This window comes from Sinocyclocheilus grahami, unplaced genomic scaffold (genome assembly GCF_001515645.1).
Source record: "Sinocyclocheilus grahami isolate Dianchi unplaced genomic scaffold, SAMN03320097.WGS_v1.1 scaffold828.1, whole genome shotgun sequence".
Lineage (NCBI taxonomy): Eukaryota > Metazoa > Chordata > Actinopteri > Cypriniformes > Cyprinidae > Sinocyclocheilus > Sinocyclocheilus grahami.
Window position 1 is genome coordinate 254,868 of NW_015506007.1, and position 15,867 is coordinate 270,734.

Genomic DNA, 15,867 nt, shown 5'->3' on the forward strand with positions numbered 1-15,867 from the left:
AAAAAATATAAAACAGAGAGATATATATCACAATATATCATATTTTAAAAAATATATATTATATTATATATATATATATATATATATATATATATATATATAGAACTATCTTACAACTATACTTCACTGACTACACTTCACAACTATATTTCACCGACTATCCCGTTTCATTCCCGTTACATCACATTACAGAAGTGACATGGGTTGTCGAACACTTTTCAGATTGACTAAGTGCCTTGCTCAAGGGTGCAATGGATTATAGCTTTCAGTACCTTCAGAGACTGAACCAGAACATGAGTTTTAACAACCACCTCACCAAACCACCCAGAAAAAATAAATAAATAAATATCACACAAAATTATCCCAAAGCAGGTGATCTGTCCTATCTGCCTTTTCATCTGCAGTCAAGAAAGTACGAGTTAATTAATTTTAATATATTTTAAATTATACAATTAATACTTTCTATTACTCCTGGTGTTTGGTGTCTGTGATCACCATCTTAAAGGACTTAAATCTATATTTTAGAACTTAAACCATCTGAAAACTGAACTACACGGTTAACAATAATTCAATTACAATAAATATTTCACCTTTAGTTTATAAAACACCATCATGCATTCAACATTTTCAGATGAACCTCATAAACTAGTGAAAGGTTCCATTAAAAGACTAAATTATTTTCATGCAAAATAGATTTTCAAGTGAAATACGCCCTCGACATTTCTTGACAAATTTCATACAATTCATCAACACAAGACTGAAAAAGTACAAAACTTACCTCCAGAAAAAAAATCAAGTTTCACTTTGAAGATTCAACAACCTCCAAACCACCTGCATATAAAAATGCTTCTGGATATCAAATGGTTGACCTAATCAACACTCCTTTTCTGCAAGGAATTATCCAATCGGCTGCTTTGGCAAACCAACACATCTTGAACAAAGAAGCCGACACAACCCTCTCCACACACAGACATCGGCACAGTTGAGTGGGTTCCAGTCTAGGCTAGTGTGACACGGTCACAGTGGAGCATCTCTGCCTCAAACATCCTCCTCACTCTCTCTCCCTCACTCTCTCGCTCTTATTCACAGTGTCCTCTGGCGATGTATTCCAGCACAAAGCTAATCTGGAATTGTCAAAACGCCAGCATTCCATCTCTCCTCTATGTCCCTATTCTCTCTTATCGGCATTGCTGTGTGCCTGCCTCCTGTTAAACATGTGCATGTTACAATGCATTTTTTCCCCTTTCATAAATACACAGAGTCAGAAATAATGTACAATCAATTAAGCAAATGACAGGAAAGTTATAATACTGCTCAACAATCCACTATAAATAAGGCATGATATGGTACACATAATGTGAATAATAATTTTTAAAAATATCCTTTTAAACAATACTAAAGATGATAGGGCCATTTAGGGGATTAGTCAAATCTTATTACACCTTTAAGACAGAGAGATGTGGAAATCAGGATTAAATGTCCTATCTGTGTTTGATTTATGTTTGTAAGATAGCACACAAGAGCCTGTAAACTCCTTCAGTGTAGATATTTATAAGAATAAGCTTAACTCGAATAATTTCTTATGTCCTTCTCCACACAAAAATGTATGCAGCCAAGCAGTGTGTTAAACCACACCCATTGTCTCCACTGTATTAATTTAGCAGATTTTACATAAGCATCCACCACAAGTCTCAAGCAGCAATCACTATAATGTGAGCCTCAATGAAGAGCAACATATGTGAGATGACTTAATTAGCATGAGCAAAGTTAGGTTATCAGAATAAATTACTCCACCTGTACACATTATACATTAAAAAAACAGACATTCTGTAACATAAAATCTTAAGCGGGCACTTTTTATCCAAAGCAATCCAAGATGGAATTAATCTGATCTGCCATTATGATTTGGTGACACTATTAATTTGGATTTATTAAGACTCAATGCGAGGCGATCAAGCCACATAAGTGCGAGGCGATCAAGCCACATAAGTGCCCGCAATGTTCATTTATTTCTAGTGGCTCACACACTCAATTTTGTGCGGTCAAATTAAAGAAATGAAGGGGGACAACAGCATAGCTAATTACTGGCTGTCAGGATGAGAGAAAGAGAGAGAGAGTGAAGAAAAGAGAGTAAAATAGGCCAACATTTATAGAACAAACAACAGGACAATGAACAAAAAGGGAAAAAATCTAGATTGTGATCATTTATATTATTAAACAGTTCATTTAAAAATTTATAATTTGGGTAAATCAATTAAAATATAAAATTAAAAATATAAAATAAAAATGCATATATATTTGTGTGTGTGTGTGCGCGCACGCAATAACTAAATAGTTTGTAATAATTTATTATATTTTATAATAAATAAACTGGTTTTAAATGATTTATGGAAAAAACTTGTGAAAACTTAATTCTGGCCTTTTATTGTTATTTTTCCTTTAAAATGATTATTTTAAATCAACATGCTGTATTTACATCTTTAACATACCGTATTCCACTTTGATAATTAGGCATAAGCAATAGCAATAGCCATGTACTTTACTTTGTGAACTTTAAAAGTCAAGTCCCCAATTTCTTTTAACTAGTCATTAAATACTCTTCAAGACGCATGCTATCTCTAGCTCCCTGCCGCTCAATGCGAATTACTCCCTGAGACTTTATCAGCGATATCAGACAGCAACTCTTCAGAGCCTGACCTTGGCCCTTGCAGATTAAGGCTGCGAGGTCTAGGCTGAGAATCCAGCATGCCTTGCCTAGCTGATAGAGTACCAAAGTGGAATACCACCACATTCATTGCACTCATGAATTTAATATCTCCAAGTTGCAACCAACCAAAATTATTTCCACAAAGTTTCAAAAACTTACATTTCACAAGTTTAAATCTTAAATGGTGAAACTCAACCAATCCAAAACAGATGTTCATGAATGAGTTGAATGGGGTTGTGCAATTCAGACTTACCTACTGAAAAGCAATAAAGGGAAGCGGATCAAATTCAAATGATAATTTTGATTGATAAGATGCTGATAACTGGTGCAGGTTTATAGGAAAAAATATGTGGGTAGTGTTTAATATCAAGTGTGAAACACTGGATCAACTTAAAAAGGAATAGACAAAGGAGATGGAGGGTATGAGCTCCCTACTATACCTCCTTAAGTTGAACTCTCACTTTGTTGATTGCCTTAAGCCAGCGCAATCTGGATGGAGAGAATGGCAAAGGCGTTCCATCGTCCCTGAAGCTACAAAAATAAAACATTGTATGAAAATTAATTCATGCTATTGAATATTCATTATACCAAATGTGCACTGGAAAACCACCGTAAGCCAATACAATATCTTTACCCTTTGAGAGTTTTATCAGGCATTTTGTTCACTTGAGAAACCGCTTCCTTTTTTATGGTGCTGCTTATACCCTTTCCATTTTCTTGGGAAGATTTCAATCCTTCATCTTCCCCCCAGGATGTATGTCCATTGGTAGGGTGATGCCCATTTCTGGATGGTCGATAGCCGGTACTGTGGTAGGAATGGTAGGACTCCTCTAACTCTGAACAAGCAGCACTCTCTTGACCAGTCTCACTGAGCTGGGAACTAGCTTGGCTGAGGTTCCCTGAAGATCCAAAACGACTGGAGTCCACAAGGCTAGTGTTGTTGAAAAGAAACAAAAAAAGAAAGCAGCAAGTGAGCTACAGTAACTAAGATTTTTAAAACGACATAAATGTAGCCAGTCTCCAATTAAGAAACAGTAAATGCTACACACAGCTAAAGGAAATACAAAGTTACAACGAACCAAAGCACAGTTACTATACAAAAATCACATAGCACTGAGAAGAAACAAATCACACATTGGGAAAGCCACCACTTTCGTAAACTAAAGCTAAAATTAAAGTCAATGAGCGTGTTTACATGCACATTAATATTCTTATTCAGCATATTGAGATATTTTGATTAAAATGAGCCCCTTAAGTTTGAATTTGAATATTTCAGATGGCATACATGTAATAAATAGCACTTTTTCATGGGTTAAGTGGTCTTCAGCAGATTTGCGTGAGCACTACTAGAAGTCCTATTCTAATAATTATTTCATCGCAGAGACCAAAGCCCAGAAATTGATAGATGAACAACATAAAAAACAAAAAAAACCTTTTGATAGAATAATGACTGTGCATGTAAACTTAGTGCAACATAAATGGTTTATGAAACCATTTAGTATGCTGCTACTAGCCTTTTTGGAATCAAAAGGTCCTTCTTTTCCTGCTGTAATCCTGAAGAATCATCTGTAGAGGGTGGGGTCTGGATATGGATTTCCAATTCTTTTAGAAGAGGAGGATCAGGAGTGGATAAACTGAGTTGGGGTTCATCTGTGTCATTTTCTGGGACAACAAATTCTTTCTTTTGGACTTCAGAATTTGCAACCATTTCTTGTTTAACATCAACAGTGTGTTTGATTTCACCATTTTCTTCCTTTGACATAAAATTGTCATGCCCTATTTCAGCAGTTGTACTATTCTCAATGTGAACTTCATTCTTTTGAGCTTTAGGTTGGGTTGTAACAACTGGAGGTCTTTGTTGCTTAGGAGGTTCTTGAGTTTCTTTCTGCCATGGAAAACCCAATTTTGTTCCAAACAAAGATGCTGATGTTTCTTCTTTTGACTCCTCCTCATGAAACAGCCCTGCTGAAAATGACTTAAGCCCAGAAAGAAGCTTGCCACTTTCTGTGCTTGGTACTGAGGGTGATGAAGAAAAGAAAGATCCAAAAGACTTCCCAGCATCTGCAGCTCCAGCCATGAAACCCAACTTGGGTGCTGTTAAACTTGGCATGCCAAATATAGACTGAGAAGTTTCTGTTGATGGAGGATTTTGAGCCACTTTTGAACTACTGTCTATTGCAGATATTGATTTGTCTGTATCCTTTGCTTCAGGTTCAGAAATAATGACAATGGTTTTCTCATGTATTACTTTAACGTCAGAAGGCTCCTTAACAATTGTTTCACCTGGATGGCAGCTGGACGCTACTGTGGGATCTACACTTGCAACTGTTGAATTATTCAAAGTATCATTAGCAGACATTTCTTTCATGGATAATAGGGTTTCTACTTTATCTTTTTCATCTTTGTCTCCAGACAATGTAACATCCCCAGAAGATGACAGTGAATTATTATGTGCATTCTGATCTTGGACTGACTGAAGAGACTGAAGAGTAGAGGTAATAGATGGTGCTATGTCAGCTGCTTTGGGTGCTTCTGGTGATTTAAACATACTGAAAAGGTCATTTTTTATAGATTCCATGGGCAAGCTACTTGGAAGGTCAAAGAGTGAGTTTTTTTCTGTGGTTGTTTGTGAGAAGAGACTTCCTGATGAATTTGTTGCTGAACTGGCACCAGTAAAGAGTTTAGACATAAACCCACTGACTGCTTCAGCTGATGAGTCTATGACAGATTTCTGTTGTTCATTATGTTGAAGTCTTTCAGAGCCAGAGGCATTGGGCTCTATTGAATCAGTCTGTTTTATAGACTTAGGTTTGTGATCTGTAATCTGGATTTCTGTTTTTGTACTCTGCTCCGAGTTAGAATCAACATCCTTTGATAAAGCATGTCCATGCAAACTAGAATTATTTATGGTAACATCTAGATTACTCCCCTCAGCAGCAACTGTCTCAACAACGTGATCTGAGCTTTTGTCAGCAATATCAGCAGAGACTGGAGCCATGGAAGCTGCTGTTTTTTGTTGATCGCCCAAGGGAATAGAATACTTGGAATCATCATTCTGTGGTCCGGATTTCTTTTCCTCCATGAAGCCCAAATTTGACAGGCTAAAGCCCACTGTCTTTGATTTATTATCCTCAGTGGCATCCCCTCGAGAGAATAATGATGCAACCTTCAACAGCCCCTCAGTTTCAGATGGTTTGGATGTTGATCCTGTTTGACTAGGTGAAGGTGTTGAATTAGGCCCACCGAACATGGAAAGAAGACTTTTTCCAGGAGCATCTTTAGAAGCAACTCCAGATAGAAGACCACCTAATAGTGAAGAAGACTGAGGAGTGGCCTGTTGTGGACTTGATCCACCAAACACAGAAAATAAACCTTTTCCTGGTAACTCATTGAAGGTAGAAGCCCCTGGACTGTTACTCTCAAGTTTAGGCCCTGTATTACCTGCACTGGGCTGTGAACTTGGCCCAGAAAACATAGAAAACAAATTCTTGCCAGGAATTTCCTTTGATCCTGAGGCACCAGGGAAAATCCCGCCAAGTATAGACCCAGTTTGAGAAGGAACATTTTGAGAACCTGACCCAGAAAACATTGACAACAAGCCTGAGGTTGCTCCCTCTTTTGGTGGTACTACACCCTGAGCAGAAGAATCCTCCTGGTGTGCCGGCGACTTACTAGATTCAGAAGATGCCAATCTACCATCAACAGTTGTCAATACTTCTTGTGGGGCTTTTGGTGCTGATACAGTTGGATCACAGCTTGGTGTAACTGGTGTCTCGCTTGGCTGAATTATAGCTTCAGTAAGGTTTGTCAAAAGACTTTTACCAGGGGTTTCATTTGATAGCAATCCACTTAGAAGTGAGGAGGGTTGAGAAGAACCTGGCTGTGGAATTTGTCCAGTGATCAAGTCTTTACCTTGTGACTCCTTTGACTCTTTACTTGGTTTTTGTGGGGATTCCTGAGGGCTAGGTGCACTAGACAAGGAGGGTATTTCATTTACTGATGGCTCATTCGATGGGACAACAGACTCAGGAGTCAAGCCTTCCTGTAATGCTGTTGGGTGACTGGCTATTCCAGAGTCCGAAACTAAACCCTTTGCTAGACTGTCTTTAGGTGGTTCCTTTGCAATGGTTGCTCCTTTTGTAGAAGAAGAGACAGATTGTGGTGGAGCTTGTTGGGAGTTAGACCCATCCAACAAAGTAGTATGTTTAATTGTCTGCTCATTAGTAGGGACAGCGCCTGGAACTCTGTTAGTTGGTGGTTGTGGGCTTTGTGCTCCAAACATAGAGAATAAACCTTTTGCTGGACTCTCAGTAGAGCTTGAAGATCCACCTAATATACCACCAAAAATTGATCCTGTCTGCTGTGAAGGTTGTTGCCCTGAACCACCAAACATAGAAAATAAACTTTTACCCAGGGGCTCTTTTTGTTGTCCATTTTCTTGGGGTGCAGGCTGTGTGGTAGAGTGTGGTTGTGATGTCTGATGTTGATTAGGGCTACTGAACATCGATAGCAATCCTGTTACTGGTGGATCTTTTGGTGGATCAGCTCCAGATCCAGGTGAAGTCTGCTGAGTGCCAGAACCACTTATCATGGAGAGTAAACCCATGGCTGATGTTTCCTTTGGAGGGACAGTGCCTGGTGTTTGTTTTTGATTACAAGAATCAGGTTGTGCTGAAGACTGCTGTGTACTAGTGCCACTGAACACAGAAAATAAATTGAGACCTTGAGTCTCTTTGAGAGGAGCAGATCCTGGTGTGTGCATTTGACTTGAGGATCCAGATGGAGGTGAAGTCTGTTGAATGCTGGAACCTCCAAAAAAAGTCAGGATGTTTTTGCCTAGAGGCTCTTTTGCAGATGCACTATCCCTTTTTTCTTGAGGAGAGGCAGATCCAGTTTGAGATGGAGGTTGTTGTTGACTGGAACCACCAAAAATGGACAGCAGCCCTTTGCCTTCCTCTTTAGAGGCTGTGGCCCCAGAGAACATATCCCCAACAGAGAAACCAAACAAGCCACCAGATTGCTTGGAGGGGGCTTCTGGTTTTGTCTCCCCAGTTGGTGGCATAGTTTGAGATCTCCCTGGCATTGGTACCTTGTTAGCGTCGGGGGAAAATATCTGAGATGCTGAGACACTCCTTCCCTGAAATGACTGTGATACACTAGGTAATTCCGACTGACCATCTTGTCCAGAGGCACTTACTGTTTGTTGCTTCTGAATTACTTTAGGCATTGTTTTTGTTTGGCAGCAGTCTTTGTTCACATAATTTAGTACATTAGTTGATTGCAGGTGTGAGGGAGAATGTTGCAGATTTGTCTTTGGTGGTGAAGGACTTTCTATGTTAAAAATATCACCTATTGACCCAAAAAGGCTAGACTTTCCAGTTTCGTCTTGATTTGTTGTTAAATATTTTCTGCCAGCAGAAGCAGATCCATTTTTCTCTGGTTGTCTAGATACTGACTGAGTAGATTTAGAGGGATCTGACTTTACCTCTTCTATCCCCACTGCAGTCTTGAAAAAGGTTAAAAACCCACCAGCCTGCTCAGATGGCTTTCCACCATGTGTATCTACTGGTTGAGAACCTTCTGGAGAAGCCGATTTGGAGGTTACACTTGAGCAGTCTCTTGAAATTGAAGTAGTAGAACCAACAGATGTTAAAGGAACAGAGGACTGTTGTGACATTGTGGCTTGTCTAGCCAGTTTGGGTTTCTGAGATGAGCTTAAAGTGGATGCACCTTGAGGAGTTGTGGAAGCTGGTGACTGTGTTGGAGATGATACTGAAACACCAGATGTTGTTGAAATTGGTTTGGATGCCAAGTGATTTGTGCTCGCTGACTGAGCTGTTGCACAGGAGTCATCATCCTTTATGATCTTTGATTTAAGACTATGAAAACCTGTTGAGATCATGTTTTTGGCTTGCTGATCACCAAGTCGAGTTTCAGAGGATTTAGTAAATTTGCTTTGCATTTGTCCCGTGTATGGAGCATCTTTGGCATTAGGCGACCTTGAGACAGTTATATTTTTGGTTGATTCTGAATCCGAACTTTTGCCAACAATTGAGGATAGAAAAGAGGATATTTTCTTAATGGGTCGATTGGGCTGCTCCTCTCCAGGCTGTACTCTCTTTCTCCACTCCTCTTCGGAAACATCATCTATATGCTTTACTTGCACTCCAGTGGATGAACGTCGTCTCTGTTGAGGCTGATAGCAGCTGTAGACACCCATGGTAGGGGAATTTGTGGTTGGGGTAGCACCAAATGAAATGGGAACCTTCTGGGATAGCAGTTCTTTTATTCCTCTGCTATTGAGATTTGCACTGTTGTGGTTGGCACCATGATATGAGAGGTCAACAGCTTCCTGACAAGGATTCCAGTACCCACAATTGTTTTGGAGCTGTTGTTTTGTATCCATTTTAACCTTATTAAATTGATAAGAGGAAAAATCTAGAGCTTGCAGTCTTTGATTAAGAATAGAATTCTCAAACATCCAAGAGAAACGCTCTAGGTTCAGATTCATGATTTGGTTACCTTTTCTATAGGCTGCCGACAAGTCAAGTGGTGCGGTCAGAAGTTCAGCTTCACTTTGGTTTTGCCCTGGAATCCAAAGGAGCTCATCTTCATTGTAGAGAGGAATCTTAAAACCACAAACTTTAACCATCTCATTATACAGCCAGGCATTAGGATACAAGTCCCCTGTATTTCCCCAGTCTTGTTCTGGAGCACATGCATAGACATACTGCCCAGACACATCTGTCAGTAGAGCATAAATGTACTCATAATCAGTGTAGACAAAATATCCACAATCTCCATCATCTGCTGGCCACCACATCCCTTGGTCCAAAAGTGAAAGCCATTGCTGATACCACTCTGACTCCTCAAGATACACATGTTCCTCCATATCAATGTTGCTTGTTGAAGAGTAATTCCATGGATTGGGAGATGTAGCTACATTAATATAGCTTCCATTATTCCCAGGTTGACTGCAAATGTCTGATGTGCCTTGATATATATACTGTCCATTAGCGGAGTAAGACAGAGGTGGAGGTGTTTCCTCATAATATCCCTCATGATATGAAATACTGTTTAGACTGTTACAACTATCTGCACTAAACGAGTTCCACTTTCCTAATTTAGCATTATTCTTCATGCTCAAATTCAATACACCCTCAAATTCCTGACTACTAATAACATCCAAACTGTTGTGGCTATTCCACAATCTCGGTCTCATAGAACTATGGTGAATATCTTTGGAATACTCTGGTTGATTATTGCTCTCTCCTTGGAAAGCGTGCAAACTCATCCATGGCTGAGTAGGAAAATATTGTTGATTAACATCCATGTCTATCTTATTCAGACACTGAGAAGATTTGAGGATTGGATCACTAGCTATACTTCCATGTCCATCAGGATAGCAGCCTACTGACTGATCATTCAGCTGTTGCCACAATATAGATTCTTGGATCCATGAGTGTTCATCATTGGGACTAAGTCCCAATGCATATGAAGAAGAGACTTGTGGGTAGGCATATTGATCAGATACACCATGTAAGGATGGATAACTCTGCCTTAAATATTCCTGTGACATTACTGCTTGAGATGGGTAACCAAGAGGGAGGCTACTAAGATTTTCGGTGCTATATGACATGTTTCTTATTTGGCTTGAGAGCAAAAAGTTTTGTGAGCTATATAAGAGGGGTAAATTATTGGTACTATTAGATGTGTATGCAGCACGATTCTGTTGTGACCGAGCATAACTTGCTGGAGTCCTCAAATCAAGGCTCTCTGTGTCACAGATGTTTGGCACATTATTTGGGTCAGATACCTTGTGTCTCTGCAGTCCTAAAGAATTTAACTTCAAATGTGATCCTTCCATAACCACATTCTCTGGTTTGGCAGGGGAAATTTCTGTTGTATTCCTGGTTAATATTCCAGATAAGAAACCTTGTTGAATAGGGGGCTTTTGGTTTTGCAGTGCATGTTGATTTTGAGGAGGTATTTGAGGTAGCTTTCTATTTGATTTACCTTGAGTGTAAATCTCTGTTGGCATGTGTTGCTGCTCCTGTTTCTGTTTAAATGAATTCTGGCTGTTTGGAGATACATCCTCAAATGAGGATGCGAGTTTATTGAAAACACCAGACAAAATTCCTGACTGAGAGGATGTATCTTGCCTTGCTACAGGAGAACTTTGTTTTGTCATAGCTGACCGCTGCAAACAAGAATGTTCCTTGCTTTCCTGTGTAACAAGTGGTGTATTTAGTTCCTGTGACTCAGTGGAGGATGTTTTGAGAAAGGCAGAGAAGAGACCACCTGACTGGGGTTTTTGTTCTTGAGATGGTTTGCTTTGTCCCATCACATTTTTTGTTGGCTGAAGTGGAGTGGACTGATTGTTAGATGCCTGTATTTGTTGAGTTGATTGAGATACAGAAACATCTGAGGATGCAAACTTGAAAAGTCCAGGAAGAAAGCCATCTTGTTGAGAAGGTCCTTGATGGGATACACTTTGTCTAGGGCCATCTAATATGCCTTTCTGGTGTGGGTCTGATTGCTTATTTTGGACTCTGGACTGCTGAAGAAGGTTGCAACTCTGTCCCTCAGTATTATGCTGAACAGGATCTTGAAAGGCACTTGCACTTGATGATTTTTGTTGCTCCTGGGAGATCTTTGTCTCGGTGTCTGAAACCTTGTCAGTGGAGGTAAATCTGAAAAGGCCAGATAAAATACTTCCCTGTTGAGGTGGTGCACTTGCAAATGTTGACGGTTGCTGAAAGTCTTTTTGTTGAGGGGGTCTATTTTCTGTGGAGGAAACATTTAATGGCCCTGCGAAAAGAGGATTAGATGCACTTTGTTGGGTGTGAGGTTGGGTTTGTTGATTTATTATTAGAGCAGACAGACTCTTTTGTTGTGATTGATTGAGTTGAGTACCTGTGGTCATATCACCTGTAGAAGCAAATTTCATGATTCCTGAGAGTAAGCCTCCTTGGTGTGGTTGATTAGTAGATGCTTGGGTAACTGATGTATCATCAGAAGCAGCTGATTTAAACAAACCAGAGAACAGGCCCTGACGTTCATGTTGAGATGCTTTTTGCTCTGTTTCATGAGGGACTTCAGTTGGACTAGGATGTTGGTGCCTAAGTTGCACTTGTTCTTTAGCCGGAGATGGATTCTGAGGTTGCATCCTAGGTACATTTTGATTTGACCCTGGAGGAAGTGGAGAGTTCTGAATATTAGGCCTTTGGGCATGTGGAGTAACAGGCTGCAGATCTTCAGTTGGTGCCATCTTAAAAAGACTAGAAAACCAGCCGGTTTCTGTGTTCCCCTTAGCAGTTGCCTCAGGTTCTTTGTGGTTATGTGTTGTTGATTTTGCATCGTCATGAACTGAAGATGGCATTACACCTGTAATTTTGTTTGGGGCATTAAGAGTTTGATCTGTCTTAACTGAGTTTTGTGGCATACTTTTGGATGTACTTGAATCCTCACCAGATGCAAACTTAAACAATCCAGAAAACAGCCCTCTTTCTGCCTTTGGAGATTGTGGGAAGGATACATTGTCAGAAGAGACAAAAGCTTGTTTTGTTAGGGTGGACTGGTCTAAAAGTTTTTCTACCTTAACGTCTTCTGCTGATCTGAAAACAGGAAAAACTGTCTGTGTTTGAGTCTGAGGAGGCACTGGAGGTCCAGGTGAGATTAATGAACTGAAAGATTTCTTAAAAGGACTGAAAAAACCTGACTCTTCAGCAGCTTTTTGTGTTATAGGCTCAGTGTGTGCCTTCTCACTATTTATCTCATTAGAGATATTTTTAAAAGCTTTAGGTTTTTCACCATCAGCAACTTTATACGCATCTGGCATTGTATGGAGTTTTGTATTGCAATTCAAAGCTCTGGACTGATCACCTGGCTGCATTTTCCCTGCATCAAAAGTAAAACTTTTGGCTGTTCCATTCACAACACTATCTCCAGTGAAAGTGTTCCCCTTTCCCAATACTGAATTCACAGAAGACGATGTCTCATTGTGAGCTGTGACAACACTGTATTTGTTGGGCTCATTTCTGATTGGTTGAGTTGAGAGGTCCACCCTTTGCAACTTGGCATCAGATGGCTGGAAAGGCAACACAGATGGCATTGAAAACTTCCTATCACACAGAGGATCCTGAGTAGGGGATACTACAGCTACTGGTGTGGGACTTGCAGACTTTGGCATGAAGGAAAACAATTTTGATATACCAGAACTAACAGGAACATTACTTGAATTCTCTGATTGTTCAACAGACGTAGAGTCCACTTGTTTTGAGCTTGATACAACTTTATCTGTTAAAGAGCTAAATAATGAACTCATGGCATTCTTCATCCCAGCCACTCCATGGTCAGAAGCACCACTTGAATTTCTTTCTTTGGCATCTATGGGTTCATCTTTCACTTCCTTAGAGGTGATACCTTGCTCATCTCCAACGGATTCTGTTTTTGCACTACCCTGAGATGACAGCCTTGATTTGTTAGACTTGGGTAAAGATCCATATTTACTGATTTCCTCTTCTTTTTCAGCTAGATATTCTGATACGGTTTCAACCAGGCACTGCAGCTCATCTATAGGATCAACATATTCATCACTAGGTTCCTCAACAGGAGAAAGCATGACCTCTGGAGCCCATCCACCAATTTTACCCTTTCCATTCTTCTTATCACGGTAACCTTGAAGCCTCTCAGTTTGGCTCCCATATGTTGAGAAATATCCATAGTGGCTATCATTTTTCCTCTCCTCAGTCCTGAGCGCCTTAGCTAAAGAGGTAATTTCCTCCAACTCCTCTTCAGAGCCAATGGGATACTGCTCATCTGAGCCCTCAGAATCAAAGCCTACATCTTCCCTCTGTCTAGCTGCTTCTTCCTCTTGATATGCAACATAATTCTCCAGTGTGTTTTCTAGCTTATTTTTGGCCCACATTCTTGTTTTGTAGAGTAAGCCATTTTTGTATGGTTTCAAGCATGGCATCATGTTTTCATCAGCCTCTTCCATTTCTTTCACTTGGCGTAACACAAGCTCGCTTCGTTTTTGACGGAGAAATGCAAGATCGGGTGGGTAATGCTCTGCTCCAACATGCTCCAGCCCTCCTGGGTCCCGGATTTTTTTTCTTCGCCTTCGGTCAATAGTAGCATAGCCTTCTGGGTAAGCGGCATTTAATGAAGCATTTTTTTTTTTGATTGGAGACAACTGGTTGACTATGGGATCATGGCAAGCCTTTTCAATATGAACAAGATAATTTTTTCTGTCATGTTCCTCAATCCATGCCTGTTCTTCTCTATCAAGGAACTCACACAGGGTACTTTTACCCTGTAGTTTGTATTTGACCTCCCAATCCTCCACACCCATGCCTGAATCTACAGGGACAATCCTAACTCTACCCCTATGATTAGGAATTCTAGCAGAGATTAAAAAGGATGGAAGAGGATAAAAAGGAGGGGGAAAGAAAGAGAAAAAAATATATGTATTTCAACATAAGAGATAAAAGCTGCTGAGAGCAAGAACACGGTAATAGTGATGCACTAAAGTTGTGAAATGAAACAAAAAAATTTAAGCGGATTACCAGAAATGTGAAGCGAAAAATACAGTCTTTACCGAACCATTAAATGCTTTTCAACTCGCTAATCAACAGATTTTTAATCACCCCGCCCCCCTCCCCCAAAATTATGCATACAGCTGGTGGGAAAATACATAAATTACACACAAATGTAATTTCAACCATAACTTAATGTATTTTTAAAAGGGATCTGATGCAAAAGAATTATCCAGATTAGTTCTGTACTGGGCCACACAAGAGACTCTGATTAACCACAATCTCAGAATACCACATTTCAGTTTCTTTCTCTTACACAAATCACAAGTCTAAAAGACTGGAAATCCGTCCTCAAATTGCAAGTTTAAAGTTCAGCATAACAAACAGGGATAATCTGCAACCATATATATAAATTGCTATTTCACAGCGTAGTTATGGAAATTACCATCCTAGAACCATTACATTCAAAGCTAAAAGTGTAAAACTGGCACAGTTGAACACAAAGAATGCATAGTACTATATGGACGCATACAGTACTCATAGGAACTGAATGTACCTGCTTGCATGGTGATCTCTATAGTCAAATTCAAAGCTGTGCAAAGAGTCAGCACAGGAATCCATGTGCTGCTGAAAGTGTGGCCCCATGGGATACTGGTGAAGTGAAGAGTTGGGCTGGGCTGTAGTGTGGTAGCGTGGAGGTAAACTACTGCTCGTCTCACTCCTGTAGTCACTGTCTCTATCATCCACTGCACTGTCCAGGTCATCCAAAGCTAGACAGGGAAACATTACAAGTGAGAAAAACAACAAAATGCCAATCTGTCCTTGTTTTTATATATGAAATATGTTAATGTACATAAAAGATTACATGAAAAATGTAAAATCCAAATCTCATTGATCATCTAAGTGAAATCAAATGTGTCTCTTTGCAACAAAGTAGTCACATAATATAAACAAGTACAAGGAAGTAAGTGCAGGAGAATTAAAACAAGGAGCTCACAATGCACACAAAGAACACATTTCAACAAGGTCAAAACTCAAGGAAATTCAGGGAAAATTCATGCTTTGTGTTGTATTTTAATTTATTTGTACAAGTGTGCATAAAAATCTCAACACTTAGGGGCGCATATGAAAGCATATTTATTTTGAGGGTCCAGGGGGGGGTTCCAGGGAATAATCTAGAGTAAAGGGTTACTATATAAAATCTGAATACACATTACATACTCTGACTGTCGGCCCATCCAAAATAGTTGCCTGGTGAAATTAAAATTTAAGAGTGAAAGAAGATGTGCAAAAACAAACTCATTTACAAAGACTGATATTGCAATGCTAATGTGAATTTACTTGTGCTTGATGCTTGAGTGAACATTTATGCTGTGAACAGATTGTATGTTAACATTTATGCCATTTAAAGGTGACAAGAAGCAGCATGTAAAGGAGTGGAGAGCACAGTGAAGCATCAGGCATGATGCTGAGGCTCCATCTAGTGTGGGATGTTGTCACTCACAGCATTGAGAGGCAGCACAGGGCAGGGGGCGTCCCGCTACTTCATCCTGTAAGGGAAACTGACACAAGGAGAGTAAAAGAAGATGGTAAGAGACAACAAGGGGAAAAAAAGTATAA

At 39.8% G+C, this 15,867-nt stretch overlaps 1 protein-coding gene across 8 annotated transcripts in view; it reads right to left on the bottom strand.

The window, feature by feature from the left end:
• Positions 1-15,867, bottom strand: part of unc13bb (unc-13 homolog Bb (C. elegans)) — an 87,563-nt gene that overhangs the window by 30,433 nt on the left and 41,263 nt on the right. For 5 of the 8 annotated variants that reach the window (XM_016247212.1, XM_016247213.1, XM_016247217.1 and 2 more), the window contains exons 7-12: positions 15,752-15,809; positions 15,469-15,498; positions 14,804-15,017; positions 4,222-14,112; positions 3,342-3,638; positions 3,148-3,238 (exon numbers count right to left, since the gene is read on the bottom strand). In XM_016247212.1, the coding sequence (XP_016102698.1) occupies positions 3,148-3,238; positions 3,342-3,638; positions 4,222-14,112; positions 14,804-15,017; positions 15,469-15,498; positions 15,752-15,809 (10,581 nt within the window). The remainder of the gene's footprint in view (positions 1-3,147; positions 3,239-3,341; positions 3,639-4,221; positions 14,113-14,803; positions 15,018-15,468; positions 15,499-15,751; positions 15,810-15,867) is intronic. The other 3 variants (XM_016247214.1, XM_016247215.1, XM_016247218.1) reach the window with 3 other exon arrangements.